At 41.6% G+C, this 26,985-nt stretch overlaps 1 protein-coding gene across 1 annotated transcript in view; it reads left to right on the top strand.

The window, feature by feature from the left end:
- The window catches only part of gpr158 (G protein-coupled receptor 158), a 53,625-nt gene that overhangs the window by 8,683 nt on the left and 17,957 nt on the right, over window positions 1–26,985 (top strand). The window contains exons 2-5 of the mRNA XM_022748789.1: window positions 4,513–4,618; window positions 20,072–20,174; window positions 23,030–23,256; window positions 24,962–25,030. Of these exons, the coding sequence (XP_022604510.1) occupies window positions 4,513–4,618; window positions 20,072–20,174; window positions 23,030–23,256; window positions 24,962–25,030 (505 nt within the window). The remainder of the gene's footprint in view (window positions 1–4,512; window positions 4,619–20,071; window positions 20,175–23,029; window positions 23,257–24,961; window positions 25,031–26,985) is intronic.

Here is a 26,985-nt window from a genome sequence, read left to right as displayed (position 1 = left end):
GCTGATTTATTTCATATTAAGTTTAGAGCAATGCCCCACCAAATGCTCCAACTGCCCCACCAAATCGTCCCTCTTCATCCCAACATTTAAAAAATAACTATAAAGTAGGGACACTCAGCATTTTCCGATTATCAATATTGTTATTTTCTTTAACCGACGACCGATAAAAATAAATTAATTTAAAAATGCACTATTTTGGCTCTATTGGTCTGTAGTCAGCACTCTTGTGGTCTGGCGGAGAGTCCCGCCCACAGCACGATCTGATTGGTTATACGTCACGAGTACTAGCCTATCACGCTAACGGCTGCTGTGTACAGAGACGGTCACAGGTTTGAGCAACTGCGGTTAACGAGCGGAGTCGTGTGTCGAAGGTAAGACAGCAGACGTCACTGAAGTTTTAATAAACACCACAATCCTCTACACTGAAGATACAACAACACTACACTCTGATGAATAAGTTCACCTGTTGATTCAAGACACATCGAGCAAGAGAGAGAGAGAGAGGGAGAAGCTAGCGCTAACTGCTAAGCTAAAGTAACTAGCTTATCTGAATAGCACATAAACAGCAGCTGAATTAGTAAAAAGTCGCTAAAAGGAGCAGAGAGCTGTGAGTGCTGAAGCAAAACTAGTGTAAGTTTAAATGTACAGCAGGTAGTTTGTCACTGTGATGAAGAAAACAACAGCATTAAGTGTGTTCAGACCGAGCAGCAATAAATGCTACCAGTAATTGAAACTCCAGAGACTGGAGATGAGACACTACACTGACGTCAGCACGTCAACAGCCTCTAACTACTGTCAATGAAAAGACAGTAAAGTAAAATCACTGTGTAAAAATGTTCTCAGACAAAAATACAAGTGTCTCTGAGTAAACCTGTTGCATTTTAAAAGGGGAGGAGTAAAACGTCTTATTTGGTGATAAAAATAATAATATATGATAAAACCATTAAATTAAAGAGCATCTTTAGGCTGCCAGGTGTATCAGTTCACAGGTGAGGACAGCACCGAAATCAACCAATTAGTTCCAGTCAGGCATTTTGCAGTCTGAGCATACAACTGATAATTACTAATATAAACTCAGTTGTCAGTTTATACTTATTATTACTTATACCATTTTTTATTTGCCACAGACAAAAAGAAACGATGTGTTCAAATCACCATCAGTGGTTTAAAGTTTGTTTCTTGTCAGCTTAAGCTTTGTTTGCGTCTATTTCACCAGTCAGCATTAGCAGGCAATATGGCCACGAAACTGTCACTATGGTTACCTGCTAATTAGGGAGCAGGTTAAACTCTTAACTGGAGGAATATATTTGTGGTGTCTCGTTATACGGTTTTGACAGACACCTGGCAGCCAATCAGAGGCAGGTTTTTATTAAGAAATATCAGACTGTGCAACATCAACGCAGCTTTATGGACATCTTGACTTGTGATAGCAGCAAACACACAGGTGTAACTAATAACACTAATCGTGTCCTCATTCTATCTCAGCGTCCCTAAGCCGTGACGATTAGCAAGCCTGAGCTGTAGCATGCTCGCTCACGGCCTTGTGATTAATGTTATTAATTACACCTGTGCTTTTCCTGCTATAACTTGTCAAAATGTCTGCCATTAAAAAAAGGCCTATTATAGATCAGTCGTGCTCCTTTTTTTTTTTACTATCCTTAGTAACCTTCTGCTTTTATAATTTCACAGTTTGTCACATTCTCAGTTTTAGTTTTCTGTCATCTCTTCTTCCAATTACAATAAGAATGAACTCTGCCTCTTTCTTCTTCTTCTTCCTTTTCTTCTTCTTCCCCAAACCGATAAAGCAACATTGACAGCATCCTCTGCCACTTTCTGCTTTGTGTGTTGTTTAGTCACCACAAGAGATGGTTTGACTAAGGCGTAACTATGGAAACCACACTCTCTCTGCTCACAAAATCCAGCAGTAGATGGGACAAGGTGTTTACATGCCTCAGTGTCACAGCTCCAACTCATTGTTGGATTACTCTGGATAAAAATTGATATTTTAATTATTTAAATGGATGTGATGCCTGATTGTTTGGGTAATGATATAATGTTTTTTTTCTTGGATGAAGTTTGAGATTGTGCTTTTGCTGCTCATGCTAATTTGTTCTTTGCAGCTACACTTTTGTACTGAGTTGTAAACACATTACTTCCTATGAGCATGTCTTGGCTGTTTGCGACCGTCGCCTAAATTATATTATATGTGTATAACATCTTCATAGTTACAAGTGATCAGTACAGATCTACTAAGTGATATGATGGAAGACCATAGTGGACCGTTGACAACTATTGCCCAATGCACTTATCCAATCCATCAAAACTGCAACAAGAGTAGAATGAGATGTGAATAGGGCCGTTAATTCGAGAATATTTCCCAGGTAATAATGTGTCTCCATTAATTTCTTGGTGAGACCACTGAGGGCTCTTTAACAAAGCCGCACCGGGGCAAAATCCATTAATAATACAAATCATCGCACCCTAATTGAAGCCTTATTAGTCAATGATCGCTGGTAGAAAGTTGTGGAGCTAAAAGGGGAAATCATCCTTGAAACAAGACTGGCATATATCCTTACTGTACTTCAAGACTAGAGGTCTAGACAGGCCTCCCTCAGTGCTTTTAATTGGGATATAAATCCAAAGTTATTAGTGACTGTACTCAGCTTTTCTCTTTGCTCTCCGTTAATCCTAAAACAAAATAAAACCCATGTGGATGTCGATGTTCAAACAAGCATCACAAGAGTTAAAGGTCTTTACAAAGTCAGCCACTGATTTATTTTCAGTGAAGCAGCTGCAGGTTTTGCCTGATTAAACAGATTACAGCAGTGATTCAGTTGCTCGATTTGGAGAGGATCATGCTGATCAAACCGTCCGAGGGTATTTTTGGTGACTTCTGTCCTAAACCACACAAAAACATGCAGCTTCTCCTTCTGTGTCACACGTTTGTCTCGGCTGCTCTTTGAACAAATGTTTTGTATCTGCATGAGATGATGAGATCATTGCGAGAAATTTGCACACAGTGAATGCTGGATCAGATCTTTTTTTTTTTTTTTCTCATCGCTGCACATTATCTGGGTGTCATGACACTCGTCCTCCAGAGCTGTAACTCTGGAGAGTCGTACAGCGTGTCTTCCAAGAAGTTTAAAGCCAGTATAGATTTTCTAACAACACGTCGCCTCAGGCTGTGCTCCATTTTTAAGTCTTCCAGGAGGGAAAGCCTGAACGTGGGCTGAGGTCGCTGAGAGACAGCGCAGAGGTTCTTGTTGAGCTGCACATGTCTGAAATGCATTAACCAAACACAATAAGATTTTTATTTATTTTTTTGTATATTTGTTTATTTCTCTTGTGTACACATGCAGTATACGGTATACTGTATCCGGCTGTTGGTTTGTCCTGCGTGCTGCAGCTGTTGGGTAGAAAAGACATCCGAATCAGAGAGACCGACCTTCAGATTCGCAGATCCTGACCTTTCTCTTCATAGACCTTTAGGCAGCTTAAGTAAGTGTAAATCCTCCGCAGCCCTGTTAGAAGTTCCTGCCTGGCTCAGCTGGCCGAAAGACTCCCGCCTTCCTCAGCTACCTTCGCTGAGTGTTTAGTTGTGTTAAGTAATCTATCGGCAGTTTACAGTCTTTCTGTCTGACTTTCAGATGAGCAGGAGGAGAAAAAAAGGACGTTTGGTATACAGTTTGCTCATGCATCCATATTCTTGCCTTAAGTTGCATTATAGCCTTTTATGTGTATATATTTAGCTATTTTTCTATATCATTTACTGTACAACCACCTTCCTGGGGGGGTTAACAGAAGCAGATTGTTTCCATGGAGTCAGTCAGCAGTGGGCTACAACTTTAACCCTCTGCTTTTTAGTCTATATTTGTTTACATAATTTTTTTTCTGACAAGCTGACACCATTAAAGGTCTCATATTTGCCTCATATGTCGCCCTCCGTGTCCCCGCTTCAACTCTCCAAGTCTGAAAACCCGTGGTCAGAAGATACTCTATATACGTTACGCTGTAGCATAAATAGAAACATGGGGTTTTCTATTTATGTCAGTACTTGAATGAAACCAGACACTGAGCCTTACATTGTCTCTGGCCTCATGTCAGTGCTCACTAGTTCAGTGGCTTTTGTTTATATTAGCACTGCTGCTAGAAGTTGTAGTAGTGAGATATTATTGTTGATTATTAATTTTTTTAAATTGCAAAAATCTCACACTTGTCTGGTCTGTCACTAGTTATTGATTTCTTTAGTTTTTCAGCATATATCACTCTTTTTGAGATTTGTTCGTCGTCTTTCTACCACAGTATTGACAACCAATAATGTGCCTATCAAATTTATATTAACAGTTAATTCGTAAAAGTCTGTATTTGAGGAAACCTGAAAAGAATATTGTAATTTTTCAAAAACTTTTAAGAGAGTACAAGCTGCGAAAATCCAATATCCTCCAAATACACTTTTCCCTGACGTTCTTAATTCTTCAGCAGCCGTCCTCATGATGTCCTCCTGTCTTGCAGGGGCGTGGTGCGAGTGGACATTAATCTGCAGGATGTTGATATCGACCAGTGCTCCACCGACGGCTGGTTTGCTGGAACCCATCGATGCAACCTGACCACTATGGAGGTGAGTGTGTCGAACGTGCGGATTAGACACAGGATTGATTTGCTCTGGAAAACTGAACTGTAACGTACACGCGTTCAGTCACATGTCCACGAGGCAGTAAATTGAAAAGCACTAAATCTGTACTGTTTTGTGATGGATGGACGGTGATCTGATTCTTCTTTAATGGCACTGTTACGACCTGCTACCACTTAACTAAACACTATAGGCTTTTAAATTTATGTGCATGAAAATGCCTTTTTAAGCATCTCTTTTCAGCTTATTTAACTTGCTTCCAAAGCAGATCAATATTTATCTGCAAAAACTGATAGTTACACTTATTTTTTGTGTTTTTATTAAAAGAAATATATACAGTGATAGTTATATCTCTTTGTAAAGAATAACCTTATGAATTTATCCTTGTCAAGGATGTGAAGAAGTAAGTTTAGGTCACTGCACCTGCACCTCGTCTCTCAGTTATTACCTTATTTTTTTTATGAAATATGACGCGTTTGTCTCTTGAAACCGAATGCACAGCTTTGCGTGATACTTAGTGGACAAATGGGTTCAATTGGGCCCATTAATTTGTAGTTTTTTGTAGTTCACCATCATCGTTTTACTCATTAGTCAGCTAGCAGAGATACAGTCTAAAGACTTGGTTCCTAATCTCAAGAGTCTGTCTACAAGGTCAAGAAGTAAATGTAATTTAAAATGTAAGTGATGTGAATGTTGGAGAGTTGGACACTGGCAGGAGAAAATAGCCCCGGCAATTTTCATACAGATGAAAAATAGCCTGTCTCAAGGTCCTGGAACATGTAGGCTGAGCTCGTGGAGAAGATGATAAAACTCTCAGCGCTCTGCTATTTTTAAGACGATAACCACATCTCATATTCTGAGATGGGGAAACTTTGAAGCTGAGCCAAAACAGTAAAGTTATGGAACCAGACAGTTAGCTAAAAGATGCTATAACGCGTAATAGCGGGTGATAATTCTTTGTGAGTTTGTCACTATGGGTGACCTGTTTTACTGTATATACAAATAGATTCTTTGTTGGTGTAAATATTTTGATCATAGCTGCTTTTATGGATGTGCATTCCCTGAAAAGAAAAATTAATTGAGAGAAGCTAATCTTCTCCGCTTCCGTCAACAATTAGCCGTTAGCTTAGCAACCTGTAGTACCATGTTATAAGGGAATTGGCAGCACAAACTTTTAAATTTTTTTTATTTTTTAAAATCACTAATTATTAATACCATTGTAACCTTTCTGCTGTGTAGCTACGGTAGCAGCTAGCTCGCTGGTCGATGACTTCTTACCTGCTGTTTCAGCTCCATCGTTAAGAGTGATAGATTCTGAAGAGGTGCTGTAGATCAGACTGCTTCATAATGCATGTGATGTAATGGATTGCACTGAGCCTCTTTGAATAATTAATCACTCTCTTTGTCTGAGTACTTCCACCTCTCCATGGACAGTCGATGGCAGAGACATTTGACATAGTGTGTGTGTCTCTACGCGTGTGTGTGTGTGTGTGTGTGTATATGTGTGTGTGTGTGTGTGTTGGGAGGCAACAAGACGACAAACACATTGTTACTGGTATAGATTTTTAGCTTGGTTTACAAAATAATGATCTCTGTGTGCTTACAGTGCAGGAGTGTGTTAGGAGGATGCTTGCTCACAGCTGAATGATGAAAGCTGTCGTGGTCATGGCATGTTGCAGGATACGTCTTGTCTTGCATGACAGCTTTATCATGAGGGAGTGCTCATTACCATCATATGTGCTAGAGAAACAACATAGATAGGGAGAGGTACAGAGGGAGGAACATACATTGACCAACACTGATTTCAACCTAGTTGTTATCTTTTGTGAACGTGTATGGCGGAGTTTGTATCATAATTCATAAATAACACATGATCCCCCTCACATAATATCAGTCTTGCACAAATAGGAGTTACAGCATGCCATCTTCGTATCCGTTACAGCTAACAACCTACCTTCCTGGCCTTAGAGTGCACAACCAGGTAAATCAGAGGTGATGTGGGAGGCTGTTGTTTCACTAGCTATGAATAGAAAGCCCAACAGCGGTGTAATCAAGTCTTGTAGGGCTGTATCTGTGTGGTAATGTGATAAAAACAGCATTGAGAGGGATGCCCTGCATTTGCAAACAGGGATTCATTTAGTTTTATTGCTGTATTTTTTCCCAGTCAGGTATTCCCTCTGCATGTGCACAAATTTGTCGGTTAATGGGTTTCTTTGGGGCCATTTAAATAAAAAAGACAATCATTTCAAGCTGCTATAGATCCGTGTTAAGAGTCGTTTCTTTGTTTTATTGGAAACAAAGCAGTTGTTTTAGTTGGTGTTGGAGCAGTTTAGTTACTGAAGTGTTTCATTGACGTATTCGCATTTCCATTCCACCCTCGGATGCTCTTTACAACAGCATTCGCAAGCAACACTGCACCTTCCGCTTGGACTCCGCATTATGTTTTGCATGCGCAACTCCGTCAGGATTTATCCAACATCTATGAATTCCTTTCATCACACATCCACTGTTGTTTTCCTTCGTCTTAGCAGCGTTTTTTCTATTATTATTTATTTATTTAAGTGCCACAATTCCAGCGATTGGATCTGACAAAATGCAGTCGTTCCAGTCAGCCAGTCAGTCAGCCAGTCAGAGTCGGCTCCCTGGCCTCCCCTTACATGCTGCCTCTCAAGCTGCTGTTTGCCCAGCCAAGCATGCAGGCAGCCCAAACTTAGATGGAGGCAGATGCTATGGATGACTGATTCACCAGGCGAGCAGAGAAAGGCGAAACAAAACGAGGTTCGGACCGTTGACGAGAAAAATACAATAACCCAGCAGCGTGGCTATTCGACACCCGGCGATGCAGTTTTAAAACCCAACAACTGTTGTACAGTTTTCCATCAATCTTTCCCCACTAATTGTATTTACAAAACCCCTTTTTATTTAATTTTTTTTCCCTGTGCTGCCATAGTCAATCTAAGCTAAGAAAAGTCACACCCAAACCCAGTAAGATTTCAGATCTGTAGCGTGATATGTGTGAGTTTGTGTGAAACTTAGGAGCCTGTCAGAGCGGAGATATATACCATTTCCATGTTGTTGTAAATCAGCCGTTTCTGCAAATAGGTACTGTATATATTACCATCAAATTACAGGAACTTGCATGCAGTGGAGAAAACCAACCAGCCCACGCTCCTGTCCAGGACAATATATAGTAATCAATGTTATTATCAGCTCTGACTGCAGACGGGTCGCTGCATGATTTAAGCTGAGAGCAAACATTGTATTTCTTTGATTAAGTACACGGCTCTGACTTATACCAATCATGCTGAATCTAGATAAATCATTACATAGCCAAACATGGAGCCCACGGATTATCAGCTACAATCTTGACATAATTTCCCGCTGAAGAGGTGTATACATGCTGTTTGAGGTTTGACGTTTTCTCGTCTCTCATCTCTCACTAATGGCACTTCCATTAGTGTGTTTCACCGTTCTTCAAAAGTCGAGGACTTTGCCGCCCTGGGGGCACCTTTCATACGAGAATGTGGCTGTGGATGATGATGAATGTTTCAATCAATTAGCTTATTGCTCAGAACAAGTGGTGGGACCCTGGGGGACTGTAGCCCGTGAAAGGCAGTGACACATAACCTGAATGATTACTCCAGCTGGCACGACAAGGACTCCTGACTCTGCGCTGTTTCTTGTCGAGGGCTGCTGAGTGAGAAGAGCGAGGGTCAATGTATAGAAGTGAACATTTCAACGTTTGATCATAAACACAGGAAAGTGCTGTGAACTTTTAACTTTATCGAATGTTTGCAGTGGTGGGGATGACGATGTCACTCCACCGCTTCGGTCATGATTGAAATATCTCAACAACTATCGGATGGTGTGCCATAAAATTTGGTGCATTCATGGTCCCCCAGAGGACGAATCCTTTGGTGACCCCTGACTTCTCCTTTTGCACCATCATGAGGTCGACATTTGTGATTTTGAGTGAAATATCTCAACAGCTGCTGGATGGATTGCTATGAAGTTAGAAAGGGACATTTCTGTCAGAATGAATTGTAATAACCTGAGTGAACTGACTTCTATCTAGCAACATGCTTATGTTTTCCTTTTGCATTTAGAGCTAATTAGCAAATATTTGCATGCTAACAGGCTAAGCTAAGATGGTGAACATGGTAATCATTGCATCCGGTAAACATCAGCAAGTTAGCATTGTCATTGTGAACATGTTGGTATGTGAGCTGCTCAGTTGCCTGACAATAAAGTACTGATTCAGTTTTCAGAATACATTTATGAAAAATTCACTTTGTAAAATGTATTTTTTGGATTCAAACTTTTTCAAATTTGAAGCAGTACAAATCGAAATGTCAGTCATTGGAGCATTAAAGCTAACAACTGCAAAGGTCTGACTGTCCACTCCAAAACACTTTGTTTGGACGACACCCACACACATGCACACACACACACACACACACACACACACACACACACACACACACACACACACACACACACTCAAAACCACTGCATGAAAGCGGGACGTTTGATGTTGTTGGTGTGGTTTATTTCTGCCTCTCCGCTGCTGAAAAGCTGAAGTGGATATTCCAGCTCTGTCTGTTGAATCACGGTTACATCTTGACCTTGGTTCTCAAGGTTGTCCTGGCCCAGCCCGCTATCATCTCAATCACACGCTGATTTCTCCGCCGTGTACCTTGTGCTGCTGAATTAATAACGCCATCAGTGTTGAACAACTGCCGCCGCCTCCTGCTGCGTCTGCTCTCACCCTCCGCCTCTCATTCTGGTTTTTTACTTTCTCTGCCTCGCTCTTACTTGCAAACAGGCAAGTGTGCACCGCACACAGTTGTTGTCCTCTTTGTTAGGACATAATTTTAACTTGCGTTCATTCCCTGGAGGCTGACCCGAGCTCAAACCATGAACACTACTGTATATTCCTGATTCCAACACTTCTTCTAGTCCAAGCCCATAAATAATTAACCCGGTAGAGACCACATTTTGATTGTTTTTGTCCCCATGAGACTGTTCATTTTCATTCCCACAATGTTTGTATGCAGTCAGTCTTCACCCTTAAAACAATCTGTTTACCTTGTGGGGACCAGCATTTCTCCTCAGGTGCACAAGCAGATTTTTTTTTATCCCCAAGATGTCAATGTTTGTCAACCTGAGTTTTGTCCCCTCTGTAAGACTGTGTGTATTTGACTGAAGAGATTTACATTTGTGTCCCTGCAGTGTAACTAAAATAATTATTTTCTTTATCAATCGATTATTTATTCTAACTATAAAAACATCAGACAATAGTGAAAAATGCTTGTTATAATTTCCATACAGCCCATTGATGTCATCTTCAGGTGTCTTGTTGTTTAACCAACCAAAGATATTCAGTTTCCTACCATAGATAACAAAGGGAAGCATACACATATGAACAGGTATGACAGGGGTAAAAGAAAGAAAGAAAGAAAAACAGATGATTGGCATTGACCCCAGTGGTGACCTACAACCTGAGCCTTTCATGTCGTCACGCATTGTTTCTGTGATTTACATCTCATTGTCTTTTGTCCTACAATCTTTACTTTGCAGCTGCCTTCAATTTAGAAAGATCAGACAAAGGCCGTGTATTGTATTGGCAGCCATGATAACAAGTCCTTTATCCGGACGCCAGTGGCTGCAGAGAAACATGCTTTTCCACGACGCCGGCACAAAGAGCGTAATGTACAACTGCCGGCACCTCTTTTCCTTGTTTCGCTTCATTCACTTAACCTAAGAAAGACATGTGACGCGCTGAATTGATGGGATTCATTTTTAAAACACTTTGAAAACAGACTGCCACGCTGGAATTCATTCATCAGCGTGTCACAGGACGAAGATTGATTGGAGCATCAGAAATGTTGCTTCATTTGCATGCAAAGGTTGTAGGCCTCATTCGACCCCATAATGAGCTGTTAGAAATCATTTTCTGTGAGAAACTGACTTTTCCAAATGGTGGATTCACTGAAACGCTATTGCCAGTATTCCCTTAATGAAAAGCACTCTGGGTACAACATTAAAAGCAATAACACATGCTCTTAAATGTTATATTCATATTTACTTTATATAATTAAATGCTTTTGAACCAGTTCCTCATCTGAGGGTAAGAATGTGTCCCAGAGTTTTCCTATAAAAGGACCTTCCTTCTGTTTCAGATTGAATTGAATTTAAATTATTAATTTCTTGAAACTTAAGCTAACTGTTAATTACTGTCTTTTCTTGCAAAAAGGAGAATAAGAAGTGCGTCCTTGTTAAATATTAAGCGATGAATATCAGGGGACGGCTGCACAAAATACATTAAGTTAAGTCTTACTTAGGGTTTCCTTAAAATAAAAACTTAAGATTGTTCATTTAAGTATTTAAAGTGTTCTCCTAATCTTGTTCTTATACTTAAGGAAAGTTGGATCCCTCTACTTTCCGCAGCTTAATGATTGCCCTATAGTTTTATGCCATATGATCTTTCCGGTCAGTTACACTCGAGGTATTTCACAGAGTTTAATCGCCCTTATACGTCTGCTGAACACTGTGGTGAAGTTCCTGTCAAAACAACGAGAGAATGAGATTTCACATCTTTAATGTTACCGGCTTCTTAAAACTTACGGTGTTCAAGGAATTGATTTTTTATTTTCATTTTTTAATGTACCGATTTGCTGTGTTTTCTTCAAAGTCATACACACGAATTCTTCAGATAACGCATAGTTTCGTGTCACATCCAAACACGTCACTCTTCACTGTAGGACTTGATTTTTCACTCGACATGCCGTCTTGCTCAGAAAACTCCCCGAGTCCCCCGCTTGCAATGTGATACATTAGCTGAGCAATGGTGAGTAACGTTTATCTGCTTGTTTCTCTGACAGCTTCCCCATCCAAGTGTTCCCTCTACACTCGTTCGAGAAAAAAAGTGCTTACCCCTTCATCTGTGAGGCCTGGCCGCCGTAGTCGCTGATAAAAATAGCAGTCTTTTTAGGATCTTGGGAATCCCCACTCCTACCCCCACCCCCCCTCCCTGCCCCCCCCCTGTTAGAAACACAACAGGGATTCCCATGAGGAACCACGTGTCAAGAATGGTTTCACACCAAGCCCATGACCCTTGCAACCAGCTGATCTCGCTGCAGCGATTTGGGTGGAGAGAGAGGGCTTGAAGCATCCTAATTAACTACGTTCCTTGCTACGTTGCCTATTAGAGTATGTTCAGGAGCCTATAAATAGGGTAATTGCTAATTATCTACAGTGATCGCACCAAAGCTGTGATTATGCTTCAGAGCTGATAAGGGTGCTTGATAGGAAGGAAATAGAATACTGCTGTGCACCAGCAGACTTAAATTCACCCTTCAATTTTAGCAAATCCTTTTGTGCTGGGTGAATTACGCAGCATTGTAGTGATTAAGCTGTCTCAGTCATCCAGGTCACGCTTGTCCAAGAAGGGTTGCATCGAGAGACTGGACTTGGTTGTAGATGAAGACATTTCACCTCTCATCCATCTACAGCAAAGCCTCGATTCAACCCTCCTCGGGTAGGAAGTAAGATCTACTCAGGGAAAAAAAAGAAAAAAGGCAATAAATGTGGATTTCTTTCCACTGTAGAAAGAAAGATTAATGAGTTTCTCAAGGATAAAGAGGGATGTAGATACGTCTGCAGCATGGCAGATGGATGGACTGATACATCTTGGAAACAGTTTGTAAAAGTTTTCATTGTTGGAGCCTCCTCTCTTCTGATTGGCTCACCGACCTGTTGTTATTAGAGCTCCGGAGAAAAGCCTGAGAGAGGAGATGTAAAACTACTCTGAGATTTTTAGGCATTTTTGGTTCTTAAAATCCACAAATATACAGTATCTAAAATATGGGACCTTTAAATGTTTTTGTAGCAACACAAACAGTAGCATGTCATGTCTGGGTCACAATACTTGAGAATATTTTTTATGTAACACTTCCTGTTTCATCATTCAGTACCCAAAAAAAATATGCTGTCATCCAAGGATACATGTTACTCATTTTCCAATACATGAAACCACTAATATACAAAATTCCCATTGGACACAGCGACGATGCTCCGTGTCCCGCGGCCCGGCCTCCTCAGGGTTGTTGGAGATGGAAACATCAAGGCTGCGGGCTGTTGGCCATATCGCAGAGGGACGATAGATCACAGGACACTTCTGGTTTTAACGTTGGCTCCCGGCCCTTGGCAGTGCAGAACCTTCCTTAACCACTGTCCCGCTAATTGGCTCTGTGGATAATGGTGAAACTCTGAATTTACATGGAAACACTTTGAAGACTTGAATACACTCGCCCCCGGGCAAAGTCTTACATCCGCTCTGCCCAGCTGCAGCAGCAGCAGCAGCAGCAGCACACCGTAAACCGAGGCAGAAAGCAAACACTCGGTCCAGGGAGGATGGGAAAAGAGAGGAATGTAGAGGTAACATTTGTCTAGGGACCCATGAGATTGGATGTAAAATGAGCACAGCAGCGTGCTTACAGAGGATAGAAATAGGCAAAGAAAGAGCGCGGGACACCGACAAAAAGATAGAGATTAATAGCGGCTATGTTTACTGTCACAGAAGTTACCTGGCTTCACCCTGCTGTCTACCCAAGGTGCTTAAAACAAGACGGGTTGGAACATCCATCCGTTTTACATCACTTATTTGGATCCAGGTCACGGTAGCAGCAGCTATAAACATGATGGCCCAGGCATCCCTCTCCTCTGGCACATCCTCTCGCTCCTCCAGGGAGATCCTGAAGCCAGTTGGGATATATAATCCCTCCAGTGTGTTCTGGGTCTGCCCACAGGGTCTCCTCCCAGCTGGACTTGTCTAGGAATGTCTCCACAGGGAGGTATCCAGGAGGATCAGATGAAAGAGTCGTCAGTCCTAGTCTGAGCTTCTTCAGGTGTCTTGGCTTGCTATGGAGAATCTGAGATGTGAACAGGTTATTAAGGATGGAATATTTAACTTTTTCCCACATTCAAAGGGTAGTTTGTGTATCGAATAAAAAATGACACCCTTAGTCTGAACTATGAACTCACAAACGAGAAGAAAAATGGTTATTTGCAGTTTGCTGTATATGAGGAGAGTCGAAGTGTAGGGTCAGCGGACCGTCCTTCATCACCCGTGACACGTTGCTCCCCGGTCGCTTCTCTGAGGATGTCTTAAAACTTTGTGCACGATTACGCTCATATGCGTATGAGTGGTGTGCGTCTATTTTGCCGGCCACTGCAAGTTGCGAGAGTCAGCGTTACTGTGCATTTTATTTGTGTGTGCAGGGAATAAATATGTGCACGGCCAGTTCACTTTGACACTAACATAAGCTGTGAAAATGATTATGAAAGCAATATCCCAGCGGCGTCTGTTGTGTGCACTAAGGAGCTGTATGTGTTTACTTGTCCCAGCTTGATGGCAATGTTAAGCTCCCTCTAGGCCCGAGTGTTTATCTCACTGGTGTTTAGGCTCTGGTCTTTGGACGGCGCCCAAAGCGAGGCCCAACTGCCCGGGCAGCTCTGCTCCGGCTAACTCCTGCTGGTTGACCTCGTTTAAAGGCCTGGCTGGCTGTCTCGCTGTCCCTCTGAGCGCAGACACACAGCCATCCAGCTCTCTGCAGTGTCTCTGCTCTCACTGTGTATAGGCTGTGTCTGTGTGTTTTTGTCTGTATGACTGAGTGAGAGCGATGCGCAGGGCTGCAATTCTGGTTTAAGCCAGACCCAGGACCAATTTATTTATCCCAGTCCCTGCTTGACATCTTAAAAAAAGAAAAAAATCAGTACGATCCCAGCCTGAAGCAGATATTTTGACGTCAAAAGTCTCCCTGCATTCCCTCTTTCTGTCACGTTCACTCTCGCCCTCTCTCTCACACACACAGCTTCACACAAACCGTGATATACTTTTCACGGTCTTGCTCCTCTAACTTATGGGCCCATCCATCATGAAGCATTAACTGGTGAACCATTGGGACCTACTGTACTCTTTATATTCTCAATGACAGGCAGTTAGTCAGAGGACAGGGTTAGGTTATGTCATTTACTTAATATAAGACTTAATACACTTTATAATGCACTTTAATGTGGTAATTCTTTTTCTCCACTACTACTTCTGGACATGCAGCGAGTGGCCGTCCAACCAGGAGTTTATTTATTTGTTTAGATATAGTTGTGGATTTTGGGATATAGTAATAAACTAGAAATAAAATTCAACCATTCTGAGGGTACTTTTTGGACAGCTCCTATATTATATTATCTTAATGTAACACAAGCATTTATTTCATTTATTTATTTACAAATTTCACTGGGCCAAGTGTCATGGAAAGAATCGCAACAGGGTGTTTCAGTGTTTAACACAACATGTACAGCGCGTCGTGTTTTTCTCTCTCCCTTTAAAACAAAACCAGCTTGTCGTCTAATTTCCCTGGTGCCTTCACACAGATCCTGAGCTGGCAGTTTACAGCACACTGCACACACGCATGCAAACACTTGCACAGACACAACTGCACTGTATGTGCAGAGTAAATTGCCCTCCAGCCAAGTCTTCTCCTTCTAACCTCCTTTCTGTGCATCCTATAGTTCAATCTGTAATTACTGGATGATAAGCTTTCCTCGGGGTTTATGTTGCACTCTGTAGGATCATTGGAAATATCTACAGAGGCCTATTAGTGGTTGATTAGGCACTGTGCTGGACCGGAAGAGCGTGGGCTTATTTGAGAGAGAGGGAGAGTCCTCGGCAGGCCCTAATTAGCCTGAAGAATTGAGCTAGCTCCTAGTTTCCTGGTCAGGTGGAAGACGCCTGGCCTCTGCATCAATTAGTGCTGCTCTCGGAGTTGGTTTTTTATTCCCCTGCCTCGTGTCACAGAGGGGTGATGGAGGAGAACTGCTGTGTTTGATGTCGGCAGAAAGAGAAAAAACGAAGAGCGTGTGCAGTCGTTCCCGCAGCCTCGTGTACATTAATGCAATGATGCACTGTAGATATGTAGCTACATTGAATTTAATCTGTATCTCATGATGTAATATCATGCACGAGCCACGGCTTAAATTTAGCTCGGTTTGACATCTGTCACACACGAGTACACGACACAGTAGAGGAAATGTATTTTCCAAAATAAAACCTTTCATCAACCACAAAGAAAGTGACACTGCTGCACCAAATTGAGTAAATAAAAATGTCCCAGGCTTCTCCATGCTCAAAGCTAATCCACATTCACTGTCAATGTGGAGTTCAGAGGTCACACAGTAGGGTCAGGGTCAATGGTATGGCTCCCAGAATAGCCCCCAAGTTATAACGAAAAAAAGGGAGCCAATAATTGGAATCTAGTAGCCATCACTCAAACAGCACCACCAATAAACTACAATGACTATAAGATGGTCTGCTTCTAAATTCTTAGTGTCATCTGGGGTCAAACTAATTCATTCTATCAAATACAGCAAAATGAATATGAATGAAAGTAGAGTGATTCACTTCCCCTCTATTTACAAAAACATTACAAAATTAGATGGCACAGAAAGATTTAGAAAACATATTAAAATGTATATTATAAAGTCTATACCCATGGTAAAAGAGGAGGCATTTAGATTTCACTGATTCTATAATTAAAAAGGCCAAAAGTATGTGGACACCCAGCCACCCTCTCTCCTCACCTCCTGTCATCTCTCTACTGCCACTTCCCATTTCCCCATCCAACATTTTAGTTACAGGCCTGTCCTCAAACTTTTGGCACAAAGTTGGAAGCACACTATTGTGTTGAGCAGTGGCTCACAGGAGGAATCTGAGGGTAAGTGAGATGATTCACAGGATAGGAAAGGCAAAAAAAAAAAAACGTAGCAGAATGTAGTTCAGTTATACAAGATGTGTTTTTCTGTTTTTTCTAATATCTAGTTTTGCACATTTAGCCACGTAGAAATAATTCAAATGGAACAACCTGGGTGGATTTTAAGGGGTCACTAGATTTCCCTTAATTGGAATTATAAAGGGTGTTGTCCAAATTATGAGAAACAGCCCCAGGTGAAGAGTAAACACTGGGACCGGGGTGTCCGTATACTTTTGGCAATGTTTTATTCCCTCCTCTACTTACTTCAGATCAGTGCAGAATTGGGGTTCTGGTTCCTGCTTTGTCACCAAGACAGCATTAATGATTAAAATCTGATTTCATGTTACAAACAGCACTGGTGTAAGAGATTTCATACAAGCCAGAGACAGAGAGAGAGAGAGCGAGAGAGAGACAGAGAGAGTGAGTGTGTGTTGTGTCTATTTCTGAGTCCTGCGGCCTGGTGTAAGTGCTCTGTTGCAGGCAGACCATGCTGGTCTGACAGCGTGACGCACTTCGATAAAAAGGCTCTCGCTCGCGGTCACACACGTCACCATGGCAATTAGCATGTCAGAGTGTGTGTGTGATTGACAGCCGCCACAGCTGGGATGTAAACAACAACGAGCGGTGCTGGTGGGGAAACCTGGGGTGCCGGAGACACCGCAGTACAAACTCTGGGTGTCTCTCTCACATGTGACTGTCATAAAGAATGAATGATGTAGATTGCATTTACTTACCTCCACACCCACAGGTGATGTGGGTGACACCATCATGTTACAGTTAAATTATCAGTTTTAAAGGGCAACCATGTCAGACCTTATCAGAAGCAACCGTTAGAGACTGTGTGCAGTCAAACGCATTATTCCCAATCATATAGACCTAATTAATTATCAGTTAATTCGATGTGATTTCTGCTCTCTGCCAGCACAGTTGACGCCTTCAGCTCATTATGGAAAGAACAATATGGCCGCCCGAGTAGCTATCAACAGAACATCATCAAACATAATTAATAGCATATGTCAGGCATATAGAAGTAGGTCACTGCCTGTGTGTGCTTTATTCAAACTAGTAGGTTGTCTTGCAATCAGAACAGATGTAGCTGTATGTTGTGTATATTTGACTGAAATCTACTGTAAAGTATCATATTAGACCTATATAGTATTTTATAATGATGCTGGTTAAGTTTCAGAGACCAAATGGTTAATAGATTAATAAACAAAATAATTAGTAAAAATTAATCAATAATGAAAGTAATCCTTGTTTGCAGCCTTATAAAACAAGTTGGATGCATTTTCTTTAAGACCTACATTGTTTACATCCGTGTTTGGGAGCATGCAGCTTCTTTCCTCCTTGCATCTTGTTAAACTGTGGAATAATATGACGCTATTGGGAGGAATGTGAATCACATTGCTCACATACTTGCACTTATAGCAGTCAAAGATTCCCCAGGGTATCTTTAAATTGGCTCCTTTATAAGATTAAAAAAAAAGTATTTTCATTTTTTTTTTTTAATTAATATTTTTGGGAGAACTTTCTGTGAAAAGAAACTAACTCTAAACAGAAATATTCATGCAGCCCCACTACTACACGTCCCCTCACATCCTCAGAGACAGGTCTGGTTCAGAAGCTTCATTTTATGGCCCATTGATATGAGTCTGGCTCCAGGCTGGACCGCTGCCGCTGAGATCACATGTGACTGATGGCAGGTAGCTGGGAGGCAGGGCTGCGCCGTCTTGGCTGCTTCCCCGTTCAACATAGTCCACGTCCGAGTCGTCGCATCAATCACCGCAGCAGGCAGGAGTGCAGGATGCACTGCCAGGGCTATTCCTGGCTCTCCCTGTCACACACATGAAAAATACACACACAGACACGCACACACACACACACACACACACACACACACACACCTGTCTTTGGCTGTTTGTCCTGGTGTCTCTGTGCGGTGGGCATATTAACAGTGGCAGGCAGTAGCTGCAGCATGCTCCACCTGTCCTGAGGAGACAGCTATTGCGAAATCAAACATGAAATCAGTTACCTGACTCACGTTGCAACACAGTGCTCATTTAAAGCTTTTTTTATTTTTTTATATGAAGGAATGCACATGTCAGTAGTTTAAATCAAACTGAGTGGACCATCTATTCTGCACATTCTTCCTATTTGCACAAATAACATGTAGCCCACACTTTGACACCCACAGGATGTGTTGAATTACAGCTGCCTGTTGTAAACTGTTTCCTAAGCGGTCAGTGAGAACGACATTCAAGGTTATTGTTCTTTTACATTACACAAAGTATTTTGCCCCATTGTCGATATGAGTGATATAATCTGATGGTGGACATATTCAAAACATCTTTATATATGATATATTTTAAATACATACAATGAAAAAACTCTTGTCTTTTAGGTGGTGTAGGGATGACACACTGATAAAGTCGAGATGGGAAAGTGCACAGGTTTTACGATCTTAAGATCAAAAGGATCCTTTTCAAGGCAGTCAAGGAGGAGGCGTCTCCGACAGATTACTGTAGTGCCACTTTAAATGCTTCGTTCTCCTCGGTGGAATTTGTTTGAGGAACTTGTTCGCTGAATAGTAACCTGGTAATTACCTTGTGCTTTTGAGGCCCGGCCGACCTCTCCAAGGCTTTGACTGAAGGGGGGGGGGGCTACACTCTCTCAGACTGAAAAACACATTCAGACCTCACCAAGGACCTTGAGAGACAGTCAGAAATAGCTGCCTCTTAAGATGTGCAGAGTCCAGTCCGCTGTGAAGAGCATCACAGTGACTGGTGCTTCATTTAGACACCGCCACTGGCCTCGCCTCGAGATCTCGCAGTCAGGTCACAAACACTTCATAGCGTGTCAAGTGTCAGCTGAAGTACCGTTGCTATTCTGGGCCCTTCGTTCGTTCCTTGGGATTCATAAGTCATTATCATCTCCGCTTAGAAAAACTTGCTCACGTTGTGTGGGGGGGGGGGAGAAAAAAAAAAGAAAAGAAGAAGACTGTTATATAGTTTGAGAAACAGAGAACGAGTGAGAAAAAATAAATTGAAGGTTTGTGTCAATGACCTGAATGTGTTCCTACAGAAGAGAATATGGAATCTCATTTCCCATAAGAAATCGAATTAATGGTTCCGCTTTAATCATGCAAAGAAGTCTGTTCTTAATTTAGACATTAATTATATCTTGTAATTTGGCAAGCAGCACGCAAAGTCTGCCCATGGCTGCCCCCCGACACCCCTTGTGTTTTTCCTGAGCAGCCCTCAGTCTGTTTCCTATCAGACTTTCAATCGAATGGAAGAGGCTTCGCTAATTTAATATTGAACGGCGAGAAGGCGCGAGGAATCTCACAACTTAAATAATTATTGAACCCTTGTCCCTCTCACAAAACATTTGATCTCACACCCTGCTCACTGAATTTCAGCTACAGCCTGTACTTTTGGTTTAGTGTTGGCATATTTTAATTGCTTTTTTTAAAAAATATTTATGGTTTCTTATCAGTCAGTTTGAAATCCTTTCAGTGTTAATGTTGGATTTAAGTGGCTTATTTATTATCAAGGAAATACGAGTATAAATTGCATTTTCTCGTCTTTGTGTCGTTGATGTATATGTTTGTTTGTTTTCTTCCTCCTCACAGTGTTTGCCGATCCACGGTCATGGATTCGTCTTAGACAAGTACAAGTGCCACTGCAAGAAAGGATTCTACCACCCCAACAGAGTGGCTGTCAACGGCTTTACACGTGAGTCAACGACAAATAAATGACGTTTTATTGATCACAGGTAAACAATAGTATTTTATCACTGTGTCGTTATAAAGTGCTAACCATTTTTTATATATATAATCAATTTCAGGCTCCATCAATGTGCCTGAAAGCAGATTATGTCAAGATCATGTGACACCAGGAAAACTGAACTGGCTTTGACAAAACAGTTTACACTTAAAGGGTCCACTCTGTTGATGAAGTCCATGCGGTGTGGTTGAAAGCCCTGGAAACACCTAGTAAATGAGCCTTCGGTTATTATTTTGTCAAACTGTTCTTGTTTTTATTGGCAAATACCTTAAACCCCGACAGCTGCATTATTTCCCCAGGCATCCACAAACCAACCAGTACTGTAGAGTCCTGAATAGGCACTTTACAGAAAATCTTGATAATTGATCAATAATTTAAAATAATTATTTAAGCCGAATTGCCAAAATTCACAATCAATTGATTATTAGATTTTGACACAGGGTCTACAAGATGGAAGATGGAGGACCTATAATAGTTGATAATGTGCGTCAGTGGTGCAAATTTATAACTAATTTGAGATAAATTAATTTGAGCTCGTTTCACAGAATGCTATGAGATCACCTTTCTGACTCAGCTTCAAAGTTGACCATCAGCTGTTGGCAGCAGAGCCATATCTTCACCTCCTGTATTACATTATATAACATCCCAATTTTATAACTGTGCTAATGAAAGGGACGCGTGTTACTGCCCTGTCTGTAAATTGAAGTAGCCTCGGTACCTGGGGAGGCTAATCAGGTTCAAGATGGGAAATATCTTTTTAATGGTAGTTACTTCTCCCAGTTTATTCTGTCTGCTGTGAGTTAATTAAAAAAGGCTTTTGCAGACACAGAACCCCAGTGGTTTTCACCTGGCCTCCATCACTCTCTCCGCCGTGCTTTCATTTAAATCCACTTTCCCTCCCGTCTCATCCCACTCACACCTCATACACCGTGTTCCTCTGTGTCTATCTCAGTTTTACCCTCTTCTCGCCCCTTTTTCCCCCCTCACTTCCTCATTTTTACATCGTTTTTTATTTTTTTTATTTTTACTGCGCCCATTTTTTATTTTATTTTTTTTAACCCTAAAATATTCCCCTTCATGCGCAGAGAAGCAAAAAGGCTCCACAATTTGTTCCTCAGCTTGTGCTGTTTGCTGAGCTGCGTGTTCGTGTGTGCAAGTTTGCATGAAAGCTCATTGTGTGTGTGTGTGTGTGTGTGTGTGTGTGTGTGTGTGTGTGTGTGTGTGTGTGTGTGTGTGTGTGTGTGTGTGTGTGTGTGTGTGTGTGTGTATTCGAGAGCACAATAATAGAGAAGAGAGGCAAGCCTGTTAGTGAGGCGTACTGCTGCAGTCTGGCCCACCATGGGGCCAATAACAAGCCTGTTAATCCACAAGGGGACATCCTTGACACTCCTTTGCAGAGAAAACCAGTGCAACTCACTTTCCTTTTGTCTCCCAGTGATCTTCCACTGTGGATCTTGCATATAAATACGAGAGAGAGAAGTTGCTGCATCTAAGCTTCCTCTGACTGTCACTCAGATGTTGGTGCCACAAACCAGTGAGAATGAGCTAAAGGATATGACTCACAGCTACGGAGATAAGTAGTCCTTTTGAAGGGATCAATGATGTGCAGAGTCATAGCTTTGAAAAATAGGCCAGTTTCTTTTTAAAGGCAAAAATCCCTGCAAATCTCTGAGACAATGGCTGTTTCCAATAAAGCCTCTATAAAAGCTCCATATATACGTCCACCATTTGTTATCTAGCCAACCATATGGGCATCTCTCAGGGGATTTCTAAACAAACCAATAACAAGTCCACTAGCTTCTTGCTGTCCCCTGAGTTTGGCTGGTTATTTGTTATTTTTACCTTAGTTTACCGTAAGTCAGTGTGACCAAACTCTTCCACTTGTCACTCCTTTAGGAGCAGTCGGTGGTTTAGTGGCCTTCGATTTTTATTTTTTTATTTTTTTAAGGATTTCAGCCAATCAGCTCTGTATATAGACTCCCGCATCGTCCCCGTCCTTGTCAGGATAAAATAACTGAGTGCAGACATGCCTCTCTGCTTTTTTTTCCCACAATCATCAGCCTTGTATGATATGCCGGTGACTGAACGAGGTGTAGCGGTGTTGACTTTTCATGTTCACACATATGGATCCATCTCCCGTGTGTTGACACAATGTCGATGAATCCCTGTAAGGTCAGGGAGGGATGAGCGTATATATATACTCGGGAAGCTTCAGCCTGTCATAGAAGAACTTGATCTCCTTTATCTTTTAATACAGGACTCAACAGAGCCGGAGGAAAATTCAGAAACATGGAAACTTACAATCTGTTTCTATTCTCTGTAAAAAATAAATAAATAAATAAAACTTGATGAACAAAGACTGAATTAACATTGTGGAAAAAATAGAAACTGCATGACAACATGTGATACGATATGTGTCTGGAACTGCAGATTTAAAGGTCAGAAAAGAAACAGAAAAGTTTTCTATAAGGAAAAGGTCTTGAGATGATTCACGGCTCAAAGGTGACAGTAAGTAGGATTTATTTGCCCCAGAGTCGTGTCGTTCCAAAGCCAGGACTGAAATACCACTTCAATGACACCATCAATCACATTTCAAATTCATATGATTTAATTTTATAATTGATGTTAATAGAATAAAAGTAGAAGCTGGGCATTTTAACTGTACATCCATTACTTTTAGATAACTTTTTTTCCAACCTTTTCTCAACCTTTTTACAACCTTAAAATAAATCTGCAGATGATTGTTCGCCTTGAATGTTTGGAATTAAACACCTTATTTACTCCACATTCTTCACTTTTAACAGGGATTGGGAAAAAGGGAAAAGCTGCAGAAAGCGGTCCCAACGCGGACGAGGGGTCCTCCAGCGACTGCCTGCCGTGCCAGCAGGGCTGCGCCTACTGTAAGGACGACACCCCCTGTGTTGCACGAGAGGACGGCGCTCTTCGCATGGCGGTGCTCTCCTTCCAGAGCCTGTGCATGCTGATTGTCTTCATTAGCATGGTGCTCATCTACCATTTTCGCCGGAATAAGGTAAGCGGTATGACGCGCTCATATCAGAGATTAACATATATATAGTCAGTAATAGTCAGGACTCGACTTGTTACTGAAGCACTAAGGCTCTGGTTTTTCTTTTGTATTACTGCATTAGCCATGTTCAGCTTTTAGGGGATTTGTTTTGTCACCATAAAGAGCAAAAGTTTTAGAAACTCAGCAGTGCGGACGAGAGACCTACACACATCCAATTCACCGTTACAACATCGTGTCATTGTGTGTTTGATGTTTTCTGGGCCATATGGTCATCAAAGCCTTTTGGATGAATAAATGAGCGAATCCATATGTGGGTGGTCACAATAAAGCTTTGAAATAATTTCAAACGGCTCAGACACCACAGATCAACTCAACGTCAGCACCTTGACAACGACTGTGAAAAGCACTTAACTCTGATTCATACATCAGGCCACTGACCAATTCAACTTTTACGGTTTAGACAAAGACACACAAGTTTCTCAAGATAACACATTCATATCATATTATTTATCTAATCTATCTTTATTGTGAAATGTGTCAGTGAGAAAGGTTGATTTGATTTGTAGTTTCATACTTGGCTGATGATGTCATTCATTGATCGTCCCGCTGCTCTATCACCCACACACACACACACACACACACACACACACACACACACACACACACCTGAAGACGCTGCCATTATATCAGTCCGAGTCAAACAAAGTCTCGCTCCCATTAATAAAGCAGATGAGCGTTTTAGATACTCCAGGGTTTTGTTATAATTTAGAGACCATTCATGTAATCCCCATTAATCTCGTCAAACTAAATTTAAGAGCTTAGTTTCAGAGCTCTTCACAGACTTTCTGATAAATAAAAACACTTCATTTTCTTAAACAAATTCATTTTGGTTGCAGATTTAATTTATTCTTTTCATATTTTAAACAAGATTAACATGAGGCTAGTGGTTTGTGTTGCCTTTTGTGTGTATTTTTAAACGGCTGGCACAGCTGTCCTCTGCCCTTTTGAAAGCCCCCTCAAGCATCTTGTCAATTAGAGGAGAATTCGTTGTTAAATATCTTCCACAAGAGGTGCACAGATAGCGCCTGAGATGGTGAACCCGGCTATAAAAAGTCCTCGAGGCAGGAGCTTTCATTGTGCTTTGTTCTCTTTCAACCAGCGAAGAAGAAAGCTACATTCCCTCCTTTTAAATCCTCCAGGATTATTACAATATCCTGCTGTTTTAGACTTGTTTAAACCTCCTGCAGTATGACGGGCACTTTAAGATACATATATAGATTTTGGAGATTAAAATGCTGCAAACCAACACCATGAATTATCTTCTATACTTTAAAAAAATCGGACTTTCTGCATAAGATCTTACATACATACATGAACATATAAATCAAAGCTGCTCTAATCAATGTTTTTATATAAACAATGGATCAAATGCTTAACTGTGATGTAAACTGTGATGTTTCTCCACAGGGAATTATCACCTGACTTTGAAGTTCTCCTCAGCTTTACAATGTGTTTTAGTGTCTTTCAGCTAATGTGTTTTGGTTTTAGGATCCAGTGTTGCTCCGTATTTGCTGGATGTGTAAATAAGCAACTGTTTGCTAACACGTTTGCATAATAACAAGTGTCCAAACAAATCAATTAAAGCATGTTTAAGATATGATGGATAAATTAGAGGTGTAATGTTTGTTGTTTATTTCTTTTTTGTCAGAGTATCAGAGCATCAGGTCTAGTCCTGCTGGAGGCCATCCTGTGTGGAGCTCTGCTTCTCTACTTTCCGGTATGTCACTTTCGTGTGTGTGTGTGTGTGTGTGTGTGTGTGTGCGTGCGTGCGTGCGTGCGTGCTAGCGTGCTTACGCTCGCGCAGACTCTCATCCTTTCATGTGCTCATTTCTTGACGTATTCGCTGATAATGTTCATGCCGCGCTCCTTTTGAGCATCGAAAACAAACAAAAAATTCTTCTCCTTGACTGAAGGTTGGCATTCAGTCTGACCTTCAGTTCACACTGTCGCTCATTCATCTAAAACAGAATCAGAGCTCCGAACAAAGTTTCATATCTGCAGCAGCGGCACAGAGCAGGATTGTTTGCCTTGTCAGATAGTGCAAACCTCGGTTCATAAATCAAACCGTTTGGGGGGTTTTTTGGGGGGGTTTTTTTGACAGCAGTATGGAGCTGTGATAAGCAGGGTTTTCACAGTCAAGGTGTACGTGTGATGAAACAGGACTGGCAGAGACAAACATCCAAGGGCTTGTTGGTGACCCCCTGCTAACTGTACACAGAGCTGGCCAATGAACTCAGCAGCCTGTCAACACGACCATCTGTTGACCAGCCACTCATGCTGCTTCATACGGACCGCGCTCATTCAGACCGGCGCGGAAAATAAACTCCATTAAAATTTAAATCCTTAACCTTTTGAACATTTGTCTATCCTCGACACAAACTCCATCAGACCTGCTGGTACATAATTGATTAATGACTTATCAAGCAAAAAAATCAATTGACCAGGAAAGTAAATGATCCTTCAATGAAAATGGAACCATCATGTTACACATATATTAGTACACATGCACTTTTCATACTAGCAGCCTTTTAAGGTTTTACATCGTGATAGTTTCACTTTATTCGACACTGAGATTCTTGCTCCATTTAATGCACCAAAAAATGGATGATTATAGAGTGTAATAGATCAGTTCAATTCATTATTATGTAATTCTCTACTTTAATCAGTGAAAATCAATCAGTGTAATTTTGCACCAGTAAAAAAAACAAAAACAAACAGAAACCTTGACATTGTTTACCATCTTCTGCAGCAGCTAATTATTCCTGCAGCTGACCAGACTCTGTCCAACACCCACATGCCATTGATTTACATGAATCCACCATTACGTCTTCCTCCTCGGCGCTCGGGGGGCATCGGCTAATTGCAATTTAGCTGCAATCATGTGGAGCTATATGCTTAGCAAAGCAATGCAGGCTACGTGTAATTAAAGCCAACTGATTTAGAGCCGGCTAATCAATGCCATTTGCTGCGACAAGGTCCTGGAAAGTAATAATGTTTGAAATCTTCAGAGTGAAGGTAAGCTGGGGAGTCAGGTTATCGGTTAGTGAATGAATGAATAGGAGATGATATTCCTGTATCTTGCTGTTGTGGCGATGGCAGCGGATGCTAAAAATAGAGGTTGTACAAAGGGAACCTAACTTTGTAGGTTACTCTCTAAACCCTGCCTTGTTTAGAGATTACACTTTCACTGCTGAGTGTTGGATTACTCTGTACCGCCGTGCAGAAACGGGTCGCCGTGAAACACGACTGATCTCGTTTTGATAAAACATCTCGGCCTGATCATGTGAAAACAGCATCTCCCTGCATGCCTCTGCGCGGCGCGCTAGATTGATCTCCACCCTGATGCATTTCCATGTCTCCCCTGCGAATGAGCCGCGGCTGCGAGGGTGAGACGCATCACTCCCAATCTAAATATAGATTCAGAAATATTCCACCGCCGCCGCTGCTTCTATTTTAAATAATTCCACTGTTATTAAGCAGCAGGAGATACATCTCATCCTGCTCCCATGGCATTCTGCTTTGTGGAGTAATGCAATTTTTCCCCTCCTTTTCTCTCCCGAGTGTGTCACATGCAATAACTTCAGCCACCCCCCCACCCCCCCTCCCCGCTTCTCTCCTCACCCTCCTTGCTTTGAAATGAAGGGGGAGGACGGAGGTGCAGGGAGTGCAGAA

Source organism: Seriola dumerili, unplaced genomic scaffold (genome assembly GCF_002260705.1).
Source record: "Seriola dumerili isolate Sdu_G_001 unplaced genomic scaffold, Sdu_1.0 BDQW01000129.1, whole genome shotgun sequence".
NCBI classification, from domain to species: Eukaryota; Metazoa; Chordata; class Actinopteri; order Carangiformes; family Carangidae; genus Seriola; species Seriola dumerili.
This window is presented reverse-complemented; position numbering and strand designations above follow the sequence as displayed.